At 41.3% G+C, this 22,272-nt stretch overlaps 1 protein-coding gene across 3 annotated transcripts in view; it reads right to left on the bottom strand.

The window, feature by feature from the left end:
• The window catches only part of KALRN (kalirin RhoGEF kinase), a 464,957-nt gene that overhangs the window by 119,198 nt on the left and 323,487 nt on the right, over nt 1–22,272 (bottom strand). For all 3 annotated transcript variants that reach the window (XM_066553090.1, XM_066553091.1, XM_066553092.1), the window contains exons 26-33: nt 20,948–21,017; nt 19,189–19,278; nt 15,098–15,190; nt 14,658–14,769; nt 13,391–13,581; nt 12,892–12,993; nt 12,060–12,202; nt 10,812–10,914 (exon numbers count right to left, since the gene is read on the bottom strand). In XM_066553090.1, the coding sequence (XP_066409187.1) occupies nt 10,812–10,914; nt 12,060–12,202; nt 12,892–12,993; nt 13,391–13,581; nt 14,658–14,769; nt 15,098–15,190; nt 19,189–19,278; nt 20,948–21,017 (904 nt within the window). The remainder of the gene's footprint in view (nt 1–10,811; nt 10,915–12,059; nt 12,203–12,891; nt 12,994–13,390; nt 13,582–14,657; nt 14,770–15,097; nt 15,191–19,188; nt 19,279–20,947; nt 21,018–22,272) is intronic.

Here is a 22,272-nt window from a genome sequence, read left to right as displayed (position 1 = left end):
TGATTTACTGAGTGGTGTGATCACTTTCTCCAGTCCACTCACATGGAACATCCCAGTTCTCAGGAAAGCTTTCACCTCCCTCAGCTACTTTGCCAGCTCTGTGCTTCCCTGTGGCTTGCCCTCCATGTCCCATGCCTCTTTCTATTGCCTCCCAGTCCAGTACCTGTGTGCTTCTGATACTTCATGGCCACAGCTGTGCTCAACCAGGCAACACACAAAGACTAAGGTTAAGAGTTAAAATCAGTTATCTCACTATCTGGCTGCTCCCTCTTGCCCATAATCAGCCATTCCACCTTGTACAAGGGCCATGCCACAGGAGAATGCATCAATGAGTTTTATAAAGTTTTATCTACATGTTTGGATGGAGAAACATTTACCAGCAGACAGCAAGGTGAACAGAGGAGAAGTATGAGCTGGGATGGTAGGCTGTGAGATTGTCTCAAGAACTGATGAGCACTGGAGACACACAGTCTTGACAACTCCCCAGGAAAGGGTAAATTCACCACCCCAAGAGTCAGCCAAATCTGGATAAGGCCACCAGCACACACTAACATCACTCAGAGGTGATGCAAGGTGGCAATGAGTGCTGCAGATATACACTTAATGAAAGCAGAGACCCTTCAGCAGAATTTCTGAACACCCACCTAAAAGCTGCTACATAACTGAATTAAAGGTGTCCTTATAAGTATTGTTTGTGAACTGTATTTTCCTGACTTGATCACCTTGATATGAAGAAAAAAGGAATTTGGAACTGTTTCCTTTAGTCCCCCACCTTCACACACAGTTTTTTTTCTAATATCAAACCTCTTGCTAATATTCACTTCAAACTTGAATGATGTCCAGTGTCCTCTAATGTCCTTGGATCAATGAAGTTTAGTGTTGCTCAAAGGTCAGCTCCTAACAATAAGGTTCTGATCTCACTTAAACTTTTCTTCATTTCTAGACAGTTACTCTGTGTTATCCCTATGTGCCCTTTATAGCTGGAACCATCTTGTTCCAAGGTTTTCTAAATTTCTTGAACAAAGCTGGCACCTCTAGTAAGCATTAACCACACACAAATTATGAATTCTAAAATGAAAAAAACCTATGCCAAAAAGAAAACATATTGTTCCTTCAGAGGGATATATTTTATATTGTACATCCAAATTAAACAAACACACTGTAATCACCAGAATGAAACCCCAGAAACAACTCAAAACAACAGCACAGGAAAAATAAACATGAACTCAAACTCTTTGAAGAACAGGAGGAGAACAATCAGATTTAGATGAAGAACAACTTCTTGCTTAATGACAACATAGAAAGTCGAACTTGAGATGAAATTTAAAAAAAAGAATAAAAATACCCTTTTTAGAAACAAGTTCTGAATACTGTTTGCTCCTTTCTTTCCATGCCAAGTACTTTAGATGGTCTAGTGGCCCAAGAATGGATACAGAGACAACCCCAGAACACTGAAGGACAATTCCTATTCTATTTATGTCCTCATCTGGACAGGACCCCATAATCCATCCACTTTTAATTAACTATTTTTTCCTTTAATCAACAGACTAAATTGGAACACCGGCACAAGGCTGAGGCAGGAGTGTCCATTTTTTGTCTGAGCAGGCTGGCTTCCAAAGTGGTGTCAGGTTTTTGGGAAGGGGGTCTGGGCAGGTGCTGTGCACCCCCCTTAGAGGTGATGGTGCAGGTCAGACCATGGCAGCCCAAGGTGAGGAATCACCTCAGCAGTGTCACTCCAGGACTGGCATCCTCTGCTGTGCATGAGGGGCAAGCACAAAGGTGAAAAGGAATTGCTCACAAGGAGGAGGGGAAGGAACACAGTGTTAGCTTTGATAAGCAATAATAGGAAATGGCCTTTAATGACTTACATTAGTGGATATAGAGGAGGAAGGCACTCAATCACTTGATCTCTTCAAATACATATGCTTTTGTCTAACCATTTTTGCTGGAAAAAATACTAATTTTGACTAACATGAATCAATTTGAACTTTTCCTCAGTCAAAGACCAGTTCAGAGATAGAAACTCCTCTCCCACCTGAAATCCAACTCAATTTCTAATGCAAGGTAATTGGCAAAAAATCTTTTACATCTGATTCTTTGAAAATCACAGCACATTTATAAAAGTCAAACAACAGCTGGTCCCTCTGCAGAGCTGAAAAACAGAATATCCTTTAATTATTCTGTGCAAATCAATAATTTATCTTAATCCTTCTATTTTAAAATCACTGAGGTTGGTCATGCCTTTGAAATAAAAACAGGGATTTTCCTGTACTTCCTTCCTTCATAGTCCGATTGTATCAAACTCATTGACTTAAACATCCCCCTAACTTAAACATCCTCTTTCTTCACAGCAGGCATTAAAATATCTTTTTGTGTTGTTTGCTAAGTAATATAGATTTATTGATATGGAGCTTATTTCCTGTCATGTAAGACCATAGTGTTGTCCATAGCTGAGTTTCCAACCATCTTTTAAAGGGCAGCACTCTCCACCATATTCTGTACATTTTAAAATTACAGCCATCCTGCCTAAGCAGATTCATACATGCTTCAGAAGTGCCTTGTGATTGAGAGATATGACATTTGCAGTGGATTTAGGATACTCATCACATGAACTAAGATTCTATGATTATAGAAACTCTGACTGTGTGCCTTGCACCTCTTTGGGGAATGTGTCCATCAGCACATCAGTACAGAATCTGATTTTCACACTGCTGGCAGGAACAGAAAGGAGAGATCAAGTGGGTTACCACTGAAATTACATTTAAATACCCTCAACAGGAACGCGTTAATATTTATATCTACAGTGTTCTCAGGAGACCTCCAGTATGAAGGAGTTCTATACACTTGTTTTATCATAATGGGACTTACATTTTCAAGTGTTACTGATTAACTTCTTTTCCACCAAAGGGGATGCATTAGATTTAGAAGACCTAAGAATAAGACTGAAAGCATTCTGAATGCTGATTGTTATGTCCTAAATGCAAAAGCATAATTTATTTAAGTCAATAGCAAATGTTCTTTATGAAATGGATAGCAATAGAAATGAAAATTTACAAAATTACACACTCTATAAAAGAGAAGTGGAGCATATTCTACCTGCCCTGGATGTAACTGCAAGCTCTGCATGGAGGAAAATGCTGAAAAGACATCTTTGAAGAACTCCTTTCTGTAGAACATCACTTTCAGGAACTTGCAGTTGAATCTGTTCTCAGCATCTGATCACTCAACTGAATCTGGATTCATATTTGCAGTTATTTATAGCCACAAAAATCCAACCAAACTTTGGAGATGTGCTAAGAAAATATCTGCTCTTTCTTACACAGGTCTGGAGATAAATTTGTGGGTGCTGTGCAGTGACCCTGCACTGACCACCACAGGAATGGCTTTCCTTTGGGGAAAGAATTCTGTCCAAGAATTTTGAGTGCAAGAACTTCTCAAGTGCAATAGCACTTTGAGAAATCCGAGCTGAAATACTTAAAATGCATGGCAAATTTCATGCCTGCCTTTTATGAAGTTATTTCCTGGAAATATTACCCAAAGAACAACGTGATTGCTATTTCCATGGGCACTACAGATGTTTTGGCTTTGCTGTTATTTTCACAGTGTGAAACACTCAGCACTCTGGGAAATTTCTTGGTAAAATTCAACTACTAGATAAAGAAAAAAAGGGGCCTTTGGGGAAACTCATCCATTGTCATCAACCCCTTTGTAGGTGTGTGGGAAATTGTCCAGCCACGCAGTACAAGAAAAAATGAACAAGGCTCCACTACCTGATTAGGACTTTCTCTGAAGTCCCCTGAATGATTACTATGAAGTTTGCAAGTGCTTCCAACAAGTGTTATATTTTAAGAGCAGCTGATCACATTTTATTTTGTTTTCCAGAAGAACCTTTTCCAAGAAGGTTCTGTGAAACAAGACACCCTGTGCCTGGTGCTGCCTCCACCCACAGCTGCAGCAAGAACTGGCTGGCAACAGAAAGCAAATGTCCTTACACTCAGTAGCACCTGCACCCTTGACAGATCTCTTTTCAGAGGTAAATCTCCTGATCACCTCCCTGTTACATTTAGAACTGGATGCCAGAAAAGATAGATAACATGTAATTCAAGCCAGGATGGAACCTGGCTGAAACTCAAGGTTAGTGAGAGTTACTTTTTTGATTGTTTTGAAATCTGATTTCAATCCAGGGAAGACCAAAGTCCATTTTTTCAAAGTTCACAGGGAAAAAAAAAAAGTGCCCAAGGCCCCAGAATTGTCCTGGGAGATCTGTGCTGCAGGCAGAGCCAGTATTAATACCTGAGCTGGAAATTCTTTGCTACATGCATTATAAATCAGTAAGAATAGAGCTGCTCTGCTGCAGATGGCAGGTGGGTAAATTCCTGTACAGCTCCAAGCCACAGTGCCTAGTGTACAGACAAATAAAGGCACTGTGAGACCTATCAGCCAAGTCCCCAAAGCAGAGATTAAGGTACACCAAGGCAGAGCACAGCCCCAACACTGAGCAAAGAATGGTTGTAATTATTTGGGTCCCTCTGAGCTTCAGAGTTTTCTGTGAGTGCCCACGAAAGTTTGCATTATTCAAAGTAGGTGCAGCACTTCAGTCCAGATTTCCTTCATTTGGAAATCTAAACACATAGTTTGTACCTTGCCTGTTTGAGTGTGTTATATTTCACTCCAAGAGCCTCAAGTTAATTTTCCAAAAGACTAAAAAGCATCAAATTTAGAGAGACAAGTAGAGCTCTGCAAATCAAAAGCTGGAACATTTCATGATGTTGGCACTGCTGCATTCCTGATAAGAAATACAGGAAGCAAAGGCAAAGTCCTTACTTATACATAGGAAAGAGAGAAAAAAAGAAAAGTGCCACAGTAATATTACTGAACATCAACGATTAGAAAGGCAAGTTCATGCCAAATCAGGCATTGCCAGCAGAGATAAACCAGTCTCATTTTATCAACTCCAAATGTCACTTCAATGACTTCAGTTTCAGGGAGCCATTCACAGTGAAAAAAAGATACATACATTTGTATATTTTTCTCAGAGAAAAGCTGAATTTACAGGGGTCCTAACCAAGATTCTGAGGCAGAACTGAGAGGCAGCCTCCCAAAGCCTAAGGAAATGTTAAGAAATTATCATTAGAGAGACAGAGAGATGTCAGCTCCTGGCTGAACAATTTATTTCCTGGTAAGATAAACATTTTGCTACTACATGACAGTATCTTCAAAAGAGTTAACCACCTATAGCTAGTGAGCCCTCAAGAAGGCTAATTAAAGTGCCAAAATGTTTTATGTCAGATTTTCCTCTGATCACTATCATGTTTTCTCTTTTCCACAGGTGAGGGCAGTAGGGACTCTGTGAGAACTGCTCCAATGCTAGGCAGCATCCAAGCAATAGAAATACATCCTCTGAGGCCATAATTCACTCCTCTTTATCATACCTTCACAGGAAAAATTCACTTAACAGTCAGCAGTCATTTTCTGTTACATAAATTTAGTTTTACTTGTGGTCCCATAAATCACCAGTCCCTGCAAGGAAGCAGCACTCTAGACAGTACACTGAATTCTGGCATATTCTGCTGGGACAGTGGCAGAATAACCACAACAGTACTTACAAAAATGAGACCAAATCAATCCCTTCCTTTGCACTTTAGAAACTCACAGTTGTTTAATCTAATCCAATTTACTGAGAGTAAAATATCTTGGTGGGAGGAAGAAACCTCTTCAGGTCAATGCCTGGCAGATAAATTGATGGCACCTACCACAGTGCTCCAGAAAACAGGAGGACTTCTAAATACTCCTGATTCTGTTTTTAAGTGACTTCCTGCTTCACCACCCACTCCATATTCCCCTGATCCTGCTCTCCCTTGGCTCTGCCACAGAGTTTCCATTGCACCTTCCAGCTTCCTTCCCATCAGCTGCAGCACACAGCACCCACTAACCACTGGCAGAGAGATTTTTCCACTGGCAGGTGTTTGCTGTTCAGGTCAGTCCCACTGCTCAGGGGCTGCACAGACTCCAGGCCATGGTGACACATGTTTTGGCCATACACAAGCACTTCTGGGGGCCAACACCCCCTGTCCCTTGATATTCCACCAGCACTGCAGTAGAAATGTGTCCCCTGCACATGACTCAACACAGAGCTCAGGGGCAGTGAGTGAGCGCTTTCCGCTTCAGCAACAATATCAAAGCTGTTTTACCTTGATTAGAAGCTTCTCAAGGAAAGAGAATTTGCCCCTAAGTGACTTGTTCTAATAAGCCTTAATTCTAAAATCTCCCCTCTTGTACAAATTACCTTCAATTAGAAGAGTGATTATTCCCAGATTTTATATAATGCCACCAATATGAAAGAGGTCAAGATCAGACTCTCATGGCTGCTGAAAGATGAGCTGAGTATAGTATCTAATGGAAAAGATAAAAGTGTATAATGTAGATTTATTTTTAGAGAGCAAAACGTTTTCAGTTCACATTTCAGAGCCTTTTTCCACATCCAAAAACAACAGAAGGAAATGAGAACTGCTCTCCTCAGTATTCTATAAAAGCCAACAAAAAGGAGGCCATTGGAAGCTGGACCAGTATCACCAGAAACAGCTGTTTCACAAGCCAGCAGCTCAATGGGCTTAACAAATGAGAATGCCCTGCATGTAACATTTCCTTTATGCAATTCCCCACTGCTTTGAATCCAAATATAAAGACTGAAATCCTGTCTGCTGTGAATAGGGCAAGGATTTCTCTCTAAGGAGAGGATTTTAGATAGCAAGCTGAAGAGGGCTTACTGTATAGAACAAAAGCTGTCTCCTTTGCCTTTTGGAAAAGGATGAAGAAGTTTTGTGTAGTGGGTTACCTAGGACCTGACCTGGATGCTCAATGGGAATTGCAATTACTGTAATAGTATTCATTATCTATTGATTCTTTAGCACTGAGTCTGGGTCATCAACCCATTTTCCCCCTTCTATACAAAACTTACACAATCCAAATGACAATTCAAATAATTATTTTCCTGTGTATGAGGTATTTTAGATTATAGATTGCATAGAGAAGTAGTCATGGACTGCAAATGGAAAAAGAAACATTTTATATCTTGTCTCCTTCTTTCATTTTACAAAGGTGCAGAACTTACTTGAAGTCTGTGTTTCTACTACATAGTATTTCATGAAAATTAAATGTTTGAGCCTGCAGATAATTGACTTACATATTTTTGACAGAGAAAAGCCCAAGGAAAGTAAAGATATTAAATACTCATATCCAGATTTAAGAAGCTACTTAATCAGATATTTAAACAGACCAAGATTTTTTTTTTTTAAATCAGGAGAGTCTTTATATATAATCACCTGACGACTGCCTGCAGTCAGGGAAGTCTGAATACTTAAGGTCTTAAAGGCTTAATAACACTTCTGGGGTCAGGCACATAACTGAGTGTTTTCAAAGCAGAGTTTGCCACCATAAAGGTTACAAAAATAGGTCTGAATTCAGCCCTGCATCATGTGCTGGGATAGTGGAGGACAATGCTGTAATTAATGTATAAATGTAATGTTTACATGAATTTTTGTCTCCCCCTGAAAATTTCTCACCCAAACAAGGGGGAAAAAAGGAAAGGGCAATGTGCCATCAAATGTACTTTTTGATGGCATCCAACATGTGAGTGACAGAGCAAAACCAGGACTCAGCCCCCAGTCAAAGTGCTCCATCATCTCCACCAAAGGATCCCCCTGATAAATATTGTGGCCACATTCACATGTCTTGAGAGGAAACAAATCCTCACTGAATTTACAGTAAGGCTATTTCATTCCCACTTAACAACAAAAAACCTTTTTGTCTTTTTAGAAGTTTGAAATGCAAAAGTAAAGCTTAGCTCCAGGGCTGTGCCATGGTGAGAGAAAACAGAAATTGCTACTTACAACTCAGGAGGAGTTGACTCACAAATAAGTTGAAAGAAATACATGCGACTTGAGGCATGAGGAGTGTTGTTAAGCAGAAGTGCTACTTGAAAATGAGAATCTTTGAGAAGTTGTGATTTTCTTTGTCTAAAATGTTGTTTGACATTCTTGTCTGAGCATTCAACTAATGTGTTAGGCAATCCTCAGGCATAATAGCAAGGTTTAGGGAAAGGACAAAGTGTGTCAGCTAAATCTTTGAATTCTTTTGGCTTCAGAGAATAATATCAACTCTTACATGTTACTTGAGAATGGCTTCTGGCATGGAGTTAATACATAGATGGTCCCAAGGCAGGATGAATCTGCGGCCATCCTGGCACGCTGCTGCCAGGGCAAAGCTCTTGGCATGGGTTTGCAGATGAAGCTGCTCTGAACAGCCAGAGTTTCTAAAGGCAGGAGCTCTTTCCATTGGTTCCTCTGGATGGAGAGCTCACTGGGGCACATAGAGAAGTCACCCATGGAGGCTGCAGCTGCAAAAAGCTTCTAGTCTTGAATCTGAACTCATGGGAATAAGTCTGCTGACTATGCTGGAGTTAAGTAAGCAGGGAAACCCCTGATTGCTGAACCCTGTACCCATTGGAGCTGCCATCAGCCCCACAGGAGTTAACTATAGCATGTATGCTACAAGAACTATAGCATGTGTGCCATGAACTGTCAGCTCTGCCAAGAAAACCTACCTGGAGAGCATGATACGGTCCTGCCTTCCAGTGCTGATAACTAGCACCCATCCATGTGAGAATATAACACCTCCCAGGCCAATCTTGTTTCATTCTGACCCTCCTAGAAGAAAAACTCAACTACACACTGAAGGAAAAAATCCCATGTGGTGAAATGCCACCATTAGGAGTCCTTTCAGAGCTTTGGATCTGCTGACAAGACAGGTCCTGCACAGCAGGGGCCAGCAGGTGAGGCCAATGTCTGAGTGAACACGGGTGTGACTCTGCCAATTCAGCAGGAGGCAAGGCAGCTCAGCTTCATCTGCCACTAATCTGGGTAACACTGTGCAGAAAAAATGAGAACTATAAAGAGATTCAGGGAGTTCATTCTCCTTGGAGCAAAGACATGATAATGCAGCACTCTAGGAGCTGAATTCTGCACAGTATTCTGGCATTAGCATCAGAGACAGTAAGGAAACTGTTCAGCAGGAGCTGCCTCTCTAGTTAAGGATGATAAACTGCTACCTCAGGTTCAACAAAGCACATACTAGTAACCTTTAGCCTTAGCTGTACACTCAAATTTGTTTCTATTCATTAAATGTATAACAGGACACAAAACCACACAGCCTTAGGTCAGCAAGTCAAAAAAGTTAAAAGCATGACACAACCCTTTCCCCAGTGGTAGCAACTTTTTTCCCTGTACGATCTTTACTCAGTTTATCTCATACACATTTGCTGCTCAGTTCAAACAAGGTTCTGGATAGAAATTCCTATAAATGTTTCCAGTTTTGCATCCTTAAACCAACTCCTGCCACGCTGGGCTGTCTTTCAGGGTACACAGCCTGTGTTGGCACCATGGCCCTTATATGCAGCTGCAGCATGCAACATGGAGCATCTTACCTGGACGTGGCCAGAATTCATGCAACCGACACAAGGGGCTGGGGAACGAGCAAAGCTTAGGCAAGTGCTTAAAATTAAGCATGAGCTCAAGTACTGCACTAAGTCAGAGCCTTTTAGCAGGAATGATAAATGTGAAAAACAGAGAAAGTAAGACAAGTCCATGTGGATTGAAGACTTCTCAAACATCGGGCAAAGTATTTGCATACATTACAGTGGCCTTTGGATGGTGAGGCTTAGTATTTTTCTAATGCACATTATTGGACAAAAAAGTTAAATCATGGGGACATGCATTTAAGATAAATACAACAGATGGTCTTACAAAGGTAATTTATTTGCAATTAACTTATATTTCTGAGTCCAGCTTTAAAAACAGTGTCTGCACTGAACCTTACCTGTGAACTTTACAACCAAAGCTTGGACTTTGATTTTGTGAAGACACCCTTCTACCTTGTCTGAGTGGCAGCATAATTAAAGCCCTGGCAAATATGTAAATCCATAAAGGCATGGGAGAATTCAGCTTTTTTCAAGTTACATGTGATTCCAAAACAATACATGAAGAGAATATGGGCATTCTCTCAGGGGATATGACAAACCCCATCAGTGTAGCTGAGGTAATTATTAACTGCCCATTTTCTCCTACAATCAACTGCCAATTCAGTGGAAGAGCACAGCTGGATGTATCAGGGTGACAAATTCAAGTGAGGCATCCTAGTGGAGCTGGGGATCTGGACTCAGATTGTCTGACAAGTAAAATGACAAGTATGTAAGTGCTGACAGCATGCAGCTTTCCAACAGAACCCAGCGTGTCTCAGGGCCATCCATATGTTCCAGCATATGTCTGTGAGGAGAGGGGTCCACAATCACAGTCTCTGGAAATGGGAGGTCTCCCAGGCTCTCAATACAGCAGCCAGGATGGCAGTGTTGCTGCATTAATTGGTGTCTAAGTACCTGCATCCCTCCAACAAACAACTGATTTCAGCTCAGAGGGAAATATGTAACATAAGCAGCTGTTTGCTCGTTCAGAAGCTGGATCTCACAGGACAAGATTTACTAGGCAAGAAAAGGTTGCTCTGGGCTTTTCCTTCAGAGCCAATTGAATCTCTGTGTATTAACCACAAACAAGCAGCAGTAACAGAGATGTTACTGTGTAGAAGAGCAGTACTGACAAGCACACAGAAACAGACTGAGTGTTAATAACCTAGTGAAGGGGAATACCAGTTTCAGCTCACTCAGCAGAAGACAGATTGTCTTCTTTTGCCTTCTATTCTATTTTCACTTACATTCTTCTGGGGACAATTACCTGCCAGGTATTTCCACATTTCAGTCCTACCTTATCACTGTCCACTGTGTTCTGTGATGTCCTGGAGGCAATGGAAATGGTGTCAGGTTGACTGCTGCCATCCCCTTGGCTGTCTGCATCATCTATTCCATCCCTGCAAGAGAGGTGATTGGGAATCAATGACATTCCTTAACACAGCACCAGTGAGCACAACGTGAGAGGTGGAGTTGAGGAGTGCTGAGTCAGCAGGACAGAGCTGGATTGTGCTAAAATTACCCCTCTGAGGCAGCCCAGGATGCTGTAGAGCTCTTGCAATTTAGAAGGATGCCACCCTCAGCCATGGGGTTTGTATTTGCACATAATCACAACATTTGTTTAAACTTCTTGAGGAATTTAATACTAAGCCATAAAGATGCTATTCAAATATAGATAAAGACAGCATAGAGCTCTACCTATTTACCTCACTGAGGCTGCCTAACACATTTTCTTACCTTTGGCTGTACAGATAAAATTATCTTAAATGTTTGTTGATCTTTCAAAGGAAATACTTAAATAATACAAATTATATACTTAGGGACAAAGAAAAAATATGTCACCATTCTGTACAAGAAAACTTTTGTATTGGACCATGTTCTTAGAGGAAATGTCTGGATCTCTGCTTTGCTACAGATCTCCTGGGTAACTTGCTTATTTATGCTTTGATGTGTCTGTGACACAGCCTAACATAAAAGAGGGATAAAATTTGATGAGGAAATGAAGGTGCTCAAATTACAGGTGGCCTTTAGGAACGCCACAACATAAGAACAATTCATTATCTATGATTTCTATTTGATCCAGGATTGAAAAAATTGACAAAAAATATTTAATATTGCTTGACAGGCTGAAACAAGTTTGTATTAGATGATGAAATGCAGATTATTCACTATGTATTCTTCAATATATTGTTAGGATCAACTATGATTTTGATTGCCAAACAATTAAATGTGGCAAACAAGGAAAAAAATCTGGTTTTACTCAAATATGAAGAAGTAAAGTCTACTTTAGGAAAGAACTATAACCTTGGACTCTGAAGAATTTTTATTGTTTTTCTCTATACTTTGAAGCATAAAATGAAATCTCTTTGTACATATATCATAAAAACCATTTCTAGCTACTTTTGCCAAGACAACATAAAAAAAGCAGAGACAATGAAAACTGCTTTGACTACAGTAAAAACCAATAAAAAGTCCACAGACACCACATTGCTGTGGATTGGGAACACACTAGTGATTTCATGTTGTGGGGAATGACTGAAGTTACCTTCTGCTGTTGTTTCTCTGCTTTGCTGGTGTCTTGGGAAGATGAATGGGCTCTTTCAGAGCTCCTTTCAGATGAATGATCCTTTCTTGAATAACTTCCCGGATATTTTTGATCCATTCCTGTTTCGTTTCAATGCTGGATGCCTAAAGTTTCACAAGGCAGAAAGATAAAGACTTTATCATGTTCTCACCTCTTGTGTAGAGGAGACATAGCCAGCTGGGAATGTCATGATTAACTGTTTGTCCTCTCTGCTGCACTGCAGCAGCTGCTGGAGTCCCTGGTAACTCCAGGGAACTGAGAGCACTCTGACCAGACCTACTTGGCAAGCAACAGGAAAGCAGCTAAGCTCTGGATAAATACATTTAATGCTAGCAACACAGCATGCTCTGTAGAGGGGAAACAGGTTATCAGTGCACAGCTGGAATTCCTTAGACAAAACAACGATGACATGGATTCTTCAGCAGAGACTCACATGACAGAACATGCTGTCAGCTCTGGAGGTCTGTGGAAGAGGTTGGTTGTTGACAAGCCCAGTGGCAAAGGACTAAGAGAATTACACCTCCCAGCCAAACAGCCTGAGACCTGCCCTGTGTCAGTGAGCAGCTGCTCAACCCAGGCTGCAAGAGGAGATGCAATTCCAGCAAGGCTGCGGGACTGTCCCACTTGCTACTGAGGCCTTAGAGCTCAGCTGCTCCTGCTGCAGGCATGACCCCACAGGCAGATAGGGAAGCCATGTGAATATGAGGAGGGAAGAAACTGACCTTTCATTCAGGGCTCCCAAGGCCTGAACTAGAAGTGCTAAAGGCAAAGGAAACAAATAGAAAAGACTTACTTTCAGCACTGTTTTATTGTCTGAGGATGGTGTTCGTCCAGACCACAAAGCAAATTTGCAGGGATCTCCTTCAACATGTTCAGTCACTCCCAGTTCTGAGGTCTAGTGTGGAGGAGAGATGATGGAAGATTTCATATATATGAAGCTTCATGAGTCCAGAAAACTTTGGACTTGTAGGAAGAAGTGGGGAGGCTGGGATGGGTAGGGGAATGGGATTTTATCTCCGTTTGCTACACACAGATGAAAGGAACAGAAAAGCTCTGGCGTGGCAGGGAAGTGAATGGCTGGAGTGATCCTGCTTGCATTTCCCCCACCCTTCACATCTCACTACCTTAAACCTCTCCAGACTCACTCCAGGCGAACCCTGCAGGACTCAGGGCCAGCCCTTCCAGGGACAAAAGTATCCCCAACCCAGCAGGGGACACGTGAGCCTCCAAAACACCACTTCTACCTACAAAAAACACAACACCCAGAATATTTTCTTTGCAGCCACACCTACCAGTAACTTGTTCTTGTAAACATATTTTGTGTGTCCTGAAGAATCTTTGATCTCTTTGCTAAACACCAAAGAGATTTCAAAGAGAAACAAATGCCTCTCACGGCCTTTCCGAATGAGAGACTTGGGATCCCACACTTGGAAGGAATCCTGAAGAATCAGCTCTCCCTGGACATCAAGGTTCTCATCAAACCCTAAAGCCACAAAATACAATCATTTGTGTTTATTATTGGGACAAGCAATTCACAGAAACACCAAAGTCAAGACTTGAAATAAAAGGGTCTTTGCCCCAGTGATAATATTTTTCTATTTTTTTTCCTACTGCAGCAATGTAATTACCTCATTGAAGGTCAAATACATCATATATGCTAAATGAGGCTGCTGCTGAAGTCTTGTAATAATTACTCAAAAATAATATTATGAAGGGTTCAGTGGTGGTTACTGTACACAGAACTGCATTGCAAGAAATCCTATGCACTTCATTACAAATTCAGTTTGCCCTCCTGCAATTTTAATCACCTGAGCTCATTGAACTGCCCAGCTACTGGCACTAGTTCCTTTTTTCACTTGTTTTAGTATTCTGCTTGTTTCTTGGTTTTCCTTAAGCCAGGCTGGAAATTATTTTCCTAGGCCAAGAAAATGTGTGAGACACAATAAAGCATCTCAGTTGAGAATAAAATTTTTACATTTCAGAAACACTTCACACAATAATAAGCCAATAAAAGACTTCACTTTGTGCCAATCAAACTTTTTCCCCCTGTAGTTATAAAATATTTTTTTAGTGCTTTTTTAAAAAATCGTTGGCATAACTATGCTAACATTTTTAAACACAAGCTGTTTTGTCTCAGAAAACCAGAACTTTTGAAATGTTGAAACAGTATTATGAAATGTTTTCATCCAATAATTTTTACAGCTGTCAGCAGCTAAACTGATACTGCTTCATGAGGGAATTTTTTTGTTTAATGGAGAAGGAATGTTTTAGCTAAATATATATATGTACACATACATTGCATATGCATATGCATACATATACATATGTACATATATATGTGTATATATATATATATATATATGTACACACAAAAGATACAGATCAATACCTCCCCTCCCCCCCCCAACTTCCTAGCCAGCTTTATTATTTCAAGACTTTTGGAGAAATCAGAAGGTACCTAAAAATTATCATGAAAAAACAGTATTGCTACAGTCAACCTCTATTAATTTCCACCCCAAGTTACTAACAAACTTCATTTCCCAGCAGGTCCCTGCCCACCTTCCAGCATGCTGACGTGCATTGCATCGTTGGCCTTCTTTGGGACACTGAGCATCACTTCCAGGCCATCCTTCAGCTCCCCTTTGCCCTCCTCACAGCAGGTCAGCAGTTCCTAAGAAGCAAAGCAGACACCATAAACATACTCTGGTCCACGTGCTGCCTTCACACCCAGCTGTGCCACCTGGTCCCTGCAAGCTGCTTCAGAGGCAGAGAAACCTGAACTGCAGCAAACCCCACTGGGGATGCTCACAAATAGTGGGGGTCAAATAGGATGAGCTATAAAGATAAAACAAGGTGCTCTCAAGGGAGACTGTGCCCTTGGAAGATTTCTGGGGACTTTGCTTACAGGCCATGAAGCTGCTCCCTTAAGAAGCAGAAGGTAACTCATGAATCTGTGAACTTGCTCTGCATGAGCTGATGTGTGCAGCTCACTGAGGTACCTTCAGCAGGAGTTGGTATTTTGTGATCCTCTGGACAGGCTTGATTAAATAAGAAGAGATGGAGTTGGCCAGCCCATGTCTTTGCTGGATTTCCTAGAAGGGATAAAAACAGTAGTCAGCTATGGAAAACTGTTAACCCCCTGCCAGACAGAACCACCCATAACTAAATTTAGAGCTGGATCCCTTCATTCTATGGATAGTTTTTTAACCCTCTTTAAGTTCACATTACATAAATGTGGTTTCAGTGAGGTAATAAACAGCAGAGTCCCCCTAAGGCCACTTAAACTGCAGGGTCCCTCTGCAAGTCAAGCTGAAGCTCTGCTGAGTAAACAGGCCCTGATTTAAATATGACTTACATGCCATGTCATCTGGTTTCCCCTAGCTATAAAGGCTGAAAGCAGAGTCTTAACATTCAATTAAAATGAAGTGACATTAAATTAAATTGCATGAGTAGGGTGTAATTTAGCTGTCTAAACATAGGCATTGAGTCCCATTTGAGAGCCCTGGGGTAGCTGAAATATCCACATGGGAATAACAGGTCTGACACAGTGCTGACAGACCTGCTCTGCTCTGAGGGGGCACCTGGGGGCCAGGAGAGATATCCCCTCATGATTCCTCTAACAGCACTGTTTCATCACCTGAACCTCAGCCAAAATGTCTTGGCTGATCACTGTGATGTGCTCATGAATGTCTGGAGACATCATAGGCCTGCTGAGGGCTGCAAAGGGCCCAGCTGCCTCCCCACAACTGTCCCAGGGGGAGTTAGGAGCTCCTGAAAATCCTATAGGACCCTAATGAACATATCTAGCCATTTAAAAGACTCCAAACTCATGCCCTACAGGGGCAGGTTCTCTGCTGAAATAGAACAGATTGGAAACCCTTCTGTCTCTGCCAGGCCCTGGACATGCCTTGCCTTGTTCCTGGCCACCAGGAAATCCTTGATTCCTAAAGAAGCAAATAGAAAAGGGGAATGGGACTTTTCTCCAGCTACTGAATTGTAAATTTGAGACTGTAAAGTGAAGTAGTTATGGAAGGTCAAGAGAGAAGAGCTGCCAAGAACAGAGATTTTCCTTTTGTATACAATCTGATTTTCTGCTGAGTACTAGGGAGGTTACTGCTTCTTTTTAGCTCCAGTGTTTGTCTTAATGCTGGGATACAAAACCATCCAGTTTTCATGCAATGTTCCAACAGACTTCATGTTTGTTGGTTTGGTTTCTTTTACTAGAAAAGTTTTTTGTTTTTTGTTTGGTTTTTTTTTTTTTTTTTTTAATAGCCCTGGTGCCATGAAGAAGACTCAAAAGGGAAGGGGCTCTGTTTGGGGGTTAATGGAATTTGCATGAAGCTGAGTCATAGCTGACTTCACAGAGGAACTGTGCCTGCAGAGCACATGTCTGAGACTCAATTCACAACTGCAGGAGCCAGCAAGACCTCGGCCATGTCTGTGAACTTCCTGGAGCTGGCAAAGCACACTTGTTTTTGTAGGATCCAAGTAACAAAATTAGCCCTGCTCCTTCCCCCAGCTCTCTGAACAGCAGGATGCCTCCCCTTTGGGCACTCCTTGCTCTGCCAGGATGCTCCCTGGTCAGGCTGTGCAGAGACACAGCTGGTTGGGGGGTGACATTTGCCAAGTGCTGGGAAGGGACATTCTCCCTACAGCTCCTCCCTCTGATCCCTGAAGTGTTGGAGTAAGATCCTGTTTGTGCCTCTGCTCATTTCCTAAGGGACATTCTGGCTCAGCAGAGAAACTGTCCAAGAACCCTCATCCATGCAGAAACACCATGCTCTGCAATGCTCCCAAAGTCACTGAGCTTTACCTTGTTCCATGCTGGTCATGCAAATCAAAAGTGCCCCATGGCTTCTTGAATATAAAGCTATATATTTTCCAAGATTCAAAGCAAAAAAAGTATTCCAAACAGCAGAAGCATGTACATGTCTCAACCAAACTCTGTCCCAAAGATCAAAACTTGCTTAACTAAAGACACTAAAATCAACTTGATTACTTTAATAACATGCTGATTCTATCAATTGAAGTTGACAGCTAACATATGTTGGTAATCAAAAATATACCTTGCTAGCCTGAAGTATATGGTATTACAAATACTAAAATTTGCTAAACATGGCAAGCATAATTTATCTTTCAAACTACTGAATAAAGAACAGTTTTAAGTAATGATGAACAAGACAGACACAAAACCAGAAAGTGTGAAATTAAGAAGTCTACTGCAGTTAAGTCAGAATAAACACACTATTCTCATTCCCTGTGCGATTTCCAGCTAATATAACCATACCAACAACTGCTGAATTTTATAAGCAAAGCACCATCTGTAGGGAGGGAAGATGCTGTAGGATAAACTAGGCACGTTTCACAGGTGAGAGTTTGTGCATTGTTTTTCACCTGTCTCAACTGGTTCAATAAAATACATTGCTATTCTCTACATACATGGCTTCACTTGCATCCTGAGAACAGCCCAGCTCTCAACATAGCTCAGAATTCTCTTCATGATCTCACATGAGGTGTGTCACCTGTCTTTGCTCCTCCTCCTAATCAGTTAACCCTTACAGTGAGCTCTGTAGCTGCAGGTTTTCCATGGGCTTGAAGGGTTCAAAAAAGAATTACTGGGACTGCTTGTTTTCATCTCAGAGGTGGCTTTCTATGAAAGCTTATGAATTTGAGGAATGCTTGTGATTTTCAAGCAGGCTTCTTGCTAAGGGGTGTTATTCTAGATAATGCAGTCTCATCATCAGGGTTTTGGGAAATTCCAGGTTCTGCCTGGAAAAAAAGAACCAACTATTCTCTCTGTATTCCTTGTGCCAGGCTGTCCTGCCCCTGAACTACTGCTACTCCAAGATCAAGGTAAGAAGGATCCCCAGATACTTTGCATGACCTTAGTCACTCACACTGAGTGAGTGACTAAGATCAAGGTAAGAAGGATCCCCAGATACTTTGCATGACCTTAGTCACTCACACTGAGTGCCTCCTTGAGGATTTTTTGGGGGGGAGAGTCAGCTTTCTCTTTTTGCACCAGCATCACTGGGGGATGGCCCAGCAGCCATGGAAGGCAAACACCTCTCCCTGGCAGAGCAGCAGCTGCTGACACACGAATCGTCACTACTGAGCAGTATCAGGCAGCTTTCCAGCCCATGTAGAGAGCTGCAGTGGAAAAGCTTTTAAGCTGTGTAAACAGCCGACCAGTATAAACCATTGTATAAACCATTCCACAGGCTCAAGCGCCACCTCCTGGAAAACCCCTTCCAGCTCCACTCGACATTCAGTAACAAGGCAAAAGAAAAAGGTGTTCATCAATTCCTGAGGCTCCTTTCATTGTCGAGTGAGACTGAAATGCTGTAACCATTGGCATGTGCAAACTCCAGAGGAGCTGATTTCTGTCAGCTGCCAACTCCAGCACAGCTTGGATCCTGCTGATCTGTTACATTTGCAAACTTTCAATGCTTTGGAAGAGAGGTCTTAGCACTTCTTTTATTTATTTATTTTTTAAAGAAAGATGACTAATTAAAGCTATAATGTAGCAGACAAGCATGTTGAAATGGATGAGGTTAAATAAGAGGAAGAGCTTGGTTTAAAGGTACTCAAAAATTTGATTTTTTCTCAGCCTACAAAATTGGAATTGGAGCCTAAAAACATTTATCACTGGCTGTAGTGCTTGTATGGGAAATAGTCTAATTGGAGTCAATGGATTTACTTATTAGCAAAATGAAGGAAATCTGGAATAGGCTGGATAGAATTTGCAGAACAGGAGGCTAGGAGCTTGTTTTAGAGTAGGGATTTCAGGTCATAATATATAATGAAATCTGAGATTTTCATTTTATCACTAACCCAGAAACAGAGATTACATCTAAACCAGATCTTTAGAAAGGATTAGGTCTGAAAAATGCCCAAAGGTTCTCATAAGAATGTGTCTCCACACCTCACCACACACAACACCACAGCCCATCAGTTCTCACAGCATGTGATATTTGCAGTGGAATGAAAAACCCAAATGCCAAGGCACAGAAAGGAACCCATAGCTCGAGTGTAAAAAAGCACAGAGCTGCACCAGGTGTGTGGAAGGAAAACAGCAATGGCTGCTTACATCAAAGAAAGTCCCTGCATGTTCCAGGATGAGCTGGCTGGAGTCAGGCTTGTTTTTGCAGTAGGTGACATACATCTGAAATTTATCTGCCTGTGAAAACAAACATCAAGGGAAAAGCAAGATAAGCTATTTCTCTGCTCCCACAGATTTTTACTGAGGCACACCAGGATAAATACAGGTGATGATTCTCTCCCACACACCCACCACCACTAGCACCCCAACCCTGCCACCAAGCAGCACAAGAACTGTAAATTAAGAGCAGAAGACTTTAATGTTCATACCTTATTTGAGCAGTTCTGAGGGCTGCGGGAGGCTTTCTTTAACAAATATCACAGAGGGAAGGCCTAAAATTTTAATCCAGCTGTAAAATAATTTCTAACAGCTCTATGAATGTTACACAAGAGTTTGAGGGTCTCAAAACTCAGTCATGAAGTGTTGACTCTATCACCTACTTGAAGATAAAGCCAGTCTAGAAACCGGGCAAGAGACTCACATAATCTAAACTGGCACAAGCCAACATTTTTTACTTGAAATTTATGACACTTGACCCAGACTTGCCTTTCCTACTTTGGTTCAAACTTCAATGGCTCAAATTTTATGTTGTTTTACATTTTATTTCCTAATTTGTTTACTTTTAAGCAGAAATTAAAAGCATCTGTGCACTCCCACCTCTTATTAATGTACTCTGGTCTCAAGAAGAGGGAGGCAAATAAAAGAGGAGGATGTTTTCCTTTTATTGCTATTGCTTTTTTTAAAATTCCAGCTATCTAAACAACAGGATTCTGCAATTGTGCAGACACCATTGTATGTACATCTGTAACCACACACAGCTCAGGACATGTACCTTTGTTGAGATGATGCAGTTAGTATGTTAAAGTACCATGAAGTTTTTGCAGAGAATGATACATAAATGCATTCATCTTCCCTAAAGAGGTAACCTGTTCTTTGTAAACAATATTTCTGAATCTATTTCATCAAGACTTGTGACATGTTTTTAAATTAAAAACCCATCTGAAATCATCTAAACATGCTAAGTTTTTGGGTAAGTGAAAATATTCCATCTTTACTCTTAAATACTAATTCCTAGCTTTGATATATGAATAAAACAATCAGACAAATCACAAAGATGGCTGATTTGACTGGTAAATATTTTGAAAAGAGAACAGCTTTCATACAGATAAATTACTGTAGCCAATTCCCAGAGCCTCCTACACTCACAAAGAATCTCTGCACCAAGATTTCAAAGTCCTGTTGGAAATTATCCTGGCATTGCATAATGGAATGAGTGAGCACAGTGGCTCAGAAATTTGACACTAATTTCTGGAGGAAAAAAGTCGATAAAATATGTTCTTCATGCCTTTGTGGAGTTCTCATGGCATGACTAAAATTCTTTAAGGAAGGTATATTAGGATTTTAAATGTCTGTCCTCCCAGGGCCTTTCACAGAGAAATGAATGTCGCATAAAACCAGGTTTGGTTTGATGAAGTTGTGCTAAACAGAAACCAGCAGAGGTAAATAAAAGCTGTGTGGTCAGTACAGGACAAGGAGAGAGGCTCTGGAAAGCCTTCACACTATTGCTGAGGAGAAGGGTGGAAACTTTCACCCTGGGCAGGTGAAGGATAAAGCAGTTTTAGTTCCAGACTAGCTCCTAATCCTATTTATCACTGGGGACATAGCCCTTGCACCTATTCCCAGCTTGTTTCCATATGTGCTGGAGGAATTAATTTGAATAAATAATGAGAAGCAGCAGCCTCATTACCCAGGTGACAAAGCAATGGCCCACATCCTCAGGCAGTTGTTCATATTTCTCCAGCTCCTTTAGAAAAATGCTGAAAAAAGAAGACACCAATGTAATTAGTTCCAGTCAAATACCCAGGAGATGCAGGATAACCAATGAGTCAATCAGAGCTAAGGATCAATACTTGTATCTTGATTATGGGACTACCCAAGTGTCCAGCCAGCAGGAAGAGTGTCCTTTGCCAAAATGTGCTTTGTTTTCTGAGTACAGTCATGCCTAACTCCACCAGAAAGGAAAAAAAAGCAATCCTTAGCAGGGAATCAGTGTGCTCAGGACTGTTCTATCTGAACACAGATCTTCAAAGAGCTCTTGTTTAGTGGTTCACACAAAGAGCAACAAGGGAAGCCCAAAGCTGCCAGGTTCCCAACACCCAGCTTAGCACACTGGACAAAGGACAACAACTTAAACAAGCTCAGCATTTCATAGGTAAGTAGTAAACTTTCAAAATACAGATTTTTAAAATCAGCTCTCTCTGAATAGCTTGTACAACAAGCAACACTTGTTTGCAGATAGAGCCCTGTACAATGCCTGGGTGGAAAGAAGAATATGAAACAGTTTCTTCAGCTAGAACATGTTTTATGTTCTCCTAGAACATGTTTTCTGGACCATTCACCAGCTTTGCTGCCCTTTCTTGGACATGGATTCTGAATCAGGCTGGAGGATGCCTTAACATCACCAGCCAAAGCAGGAGGCTGTGGAGGACTCTGGTGGAGGGGACAGGGGAAATTTATTTTAGCATTGCTTGGAAGAAGTTTTAGAGGAAAAAAGATTATGTAGAAGCAGCAGGCTGCAGGAGGAGGGGTCAGAGAAAGGATAAATGACAGCAGAGAGAAGCTGTGGGACATGACTGAGGGCTGGAGGGATGGAGCTGGGAAGAGTGGAAACTGAAGGAGGAGGCAATCAGATGGCATCAGTCAGGGTCACCAGAACAAAAATATGGCACCACAGAGAAAGGGCAGGTGGGAAGGCAATCAGGCTACTCTCCTGATGTGCTTTGAAACTGCTTGTACAGAAGCCTGCATATGGCACAGTCTGCTGGGCCTTATTTATGTGATTTATCTGACTGAATTTATGTGATTTATCTGACTGAATTTATGTGATTTATCTGGCTGGGCACATTTATCTGACTGAAGCACTTGAAATGTCCCAGAACTCAAACAAGGAAGGATTCTCTGATTTGTTTTGAAGTGTAACCTGAAGACAGATTTGGAATTCAGACTGAACTTGCTGGATTAATCTCCCCTAAATGTTAAGTTTTTAACTGTTGTTGCATTCACATTATACCA

The sequence above is a fragment of the Molothrus aeneus genome, chromosome 7 (genome assembly GCF_037042795.1).
Source record: "Molothrus aeneus isolate 106 chromosome 7, BPBGC_Maene_1.0, whole genome shotgun sequence".
NCBI lineage: Eukaryota > Metazoa > Chordata > Aves > Passeriformes > Icteridae > Molothrus > Molothrus aeneus.
The sequence above is the reverse complement of the archived record's forward strand: the minus strand, read 5'-3'. Positions and strand labels throughout refer to the sequence as shown.